The sequence below is a fragment of the Pinus tabuliformis genome, chromosome 4_2 (assembly GCF_031772625.1).
Source record: "Pinus tabuliformis cultivar Carrire ecotype Pingquan chromosome 4_2, CPIR1, whole genome shotgun sequence".
Classification (NCBI taxonomy): domain Eukaryota; kingdom Viridiplantae; phylum Streptophyta; class Pinopsida; order Pinales; family Pinaceae; genus Pinus; species Pinus tabuliformis.
Genome location: NC_142304.1, coordinates 978,045,101 through 978,047,399, shown reverse-complemented (window position 1 = coordinate 978,047,399; position 2,299 = coordinate 978,045,101). Strand labels below are relative to the sequence as shown.

Genomic DNA, 2,299 nt, shown 5'->3' with positions numbered 1-2,299 from the left:
TTAACTTCTTTTCCAAAATACTACCATATAACTTGGCTAAGAGAGGGCTGATCATAATTGTTCGATAATTAGAGGGGTTATTTGTATCCCCACTTTTAAAAATAGGGATAATGAGGCTCTCAGTCCAAGGTTTAGGGAACCCTTGCGTGACTTCTTGATTGAAAAGCTTGTGGATGTGGGGGATGAGGACAAGACCTCTAATTTTTAAGATTTCTGCTTGGTAACCTTCAATGTCCTTAGCTTTCCCATTAGCGAGGCGATTAACCCCAAACTTAATGTCTTCTAAAGAGAAAACTTCTTTCGTTGTGAGAAGGGTTTCCAAATTATCCATGACATTTGGAGATTCATAAAGCTTTTTAAGATAGGAATTCCAATCGTGAAGAGCAATTTTATTATTATCCTTAGTCTTCCTAGTTAGAATCTGCCTCCAAAATTTCTTAGGAGCTACCTTAGAGAGGTGTAAGAGATTCTCCTGTCTTTGACGAATGTACTGCCTCTTTTTCCTTTTAGTTAGGGCTTTGTATATTTTTATCTTGTCCATTTTAAGAGATTCATCAACAGCTTCCTTAATTACTTTGTATAATATGTACATAACTTTTTTAAAACCATTTAAAATATATATAGTCGACATTAAAATATTTTATTTATATTTACATTATAATTTTTTATTGTCATTAATATGGTTTAAATGTTATTATTAATTATATATTAAAAAATAAATAAATTACATATTTTTCTCTTATTATTCTTACCAATAAATAAATAATTTGTTTTGTTTTTTAATTTCTTATATATAATTACATAGATATTAAATTAAATTAAATTTATTTAAATTTTATATTAAAATGTTTTTAAAAGATATATAAATTTTATATTTCTTCACATTTAAAAGTGAAAATATTATAATTAAAAAAATTACTTTATATTTTTCTAAAATAAATATAAAATTATGCATTTCACAAACATGTCAAAATATTTTATTTATAATAAAGTGAGAAAAATAATTTTACTTAACATAAATAGAAAAATAATAATAAAATATAAAAAATCTAGAATATTTCTAATTAAAAATAACCGATAATAATAAAAATATAAAAAATCTAAAATATTTCTAATTAAAAATAACCGAACATATATACTCATTTTTGTTTTCATTATAATTGATATTTTTATTTATTTATTTATTTTTAATTTACAATCTATATTAACCACTAAAAAAATCTCTTATACCAACATAATTTTGAAAATAAACCTATATATATATATGTGGTGAAGTGCAGTTTTCTCCTTTGGCTTCCTCAAGCCTGTACAAAATGTGCTTCAAAACTCATATTATAGAGGAAGATCACCAGCATTGATCTGTTTCCCAGTTTCGGCCTACGGCATATCCATAAGCGGGAGCTCGTTCATTGGTCGCTTTAATCCACGTTTGGTCAGCCAAGGCTCTCTTTTGGCCCAAAAGCTGTCGGTCATATTGAGCACGGTCGCGTGGATCCGAAAGAGTCACATATGCATTGTGTATCTTCAAAAACATCTGGGTGCGCGCATTTTTTCCATCAGGAGAAGTCGCATGATCCGGATGATACTCCCGTGCCAGCTTTCTATAAGCCCTCTTTATATTATTTGCAGTAGCAGCGGGGCTTATCTCCAGTACTTCGTAAAAATTCTTTGACTCTATGTGACCAGGTTCTGAGATTACCGCCTCCGCGCTCGCAGAAGCCTGCGTTGCTCTCACATTGAAACACCGCCGAAATCTAACATTTCCGCTAATGGTGCTCGATCCCACTGGCAGTGTCTGGCGGCCCATATGACCAGCGCACGGCGATTCAGTGGAGGATAAAACATTAGAGGAAAATAGAAGGGAAAATGGCATTACTGATATCTAATTTTTCTTCTTCTAAAAACCAAAGGGACTGACACTGATACACTGAGTAATCGCTTGCGGAAACTATGGATATTAAGAGAAGGATGGACGATGAGTAAAGAGAGGGGGTTTACAAAACAAAAATCGAATAGAGGAAGAGAAATACGTTAAGTCTTTCAGCAAGGGGAACGTTTTACTTATACAGCAAACGAAGGCGGGGAAGATGCAATGAAAAGAAAAAGCTTTCAGGTAGCGCGTTGTCTTCACACTCCGAAAAGAAAATTCGTGTTACCGTACATCTGGCCGACGCTTGTGACGTGTCATAGCCTGTGCATAATTGAGTGATGTTACATGGTCCGTTGTAGCAATGACAAAAACATAAAACCGTTTACGCAGCCAACAGTTTTTATGGGTTTGCCCATCGAATTGTTGCCA

General features: G+C 32.8%; 1 protein-coding gene across 1 annotated transcript; it reads right to left on the bottom strand.

Annotated features, from left to right (window-relative positions):
- Window positions 1-1,237: 1,237 nt before the first annotated feature.
- LOC149172933 (chaperone protein dnaJ 11, chloroplastic-like) lies at window positions 1,238-2,046 on the bottom strand. The gene has a single exon (XM_089427837.1). The coding sequence runs from the start codon at window positions 1,871-1,873 to the stop codon at window positions 1,346-1,348; it is 528 nt and encodes a 175-aa protein (XP_089283963.1). The 5' UTR covers window positions 1,874-2,046; the 3' UTR covers window positions 1,238-1,345.
- Window positions 2,047-2,299: the final 253 nt, after the last annotated feature.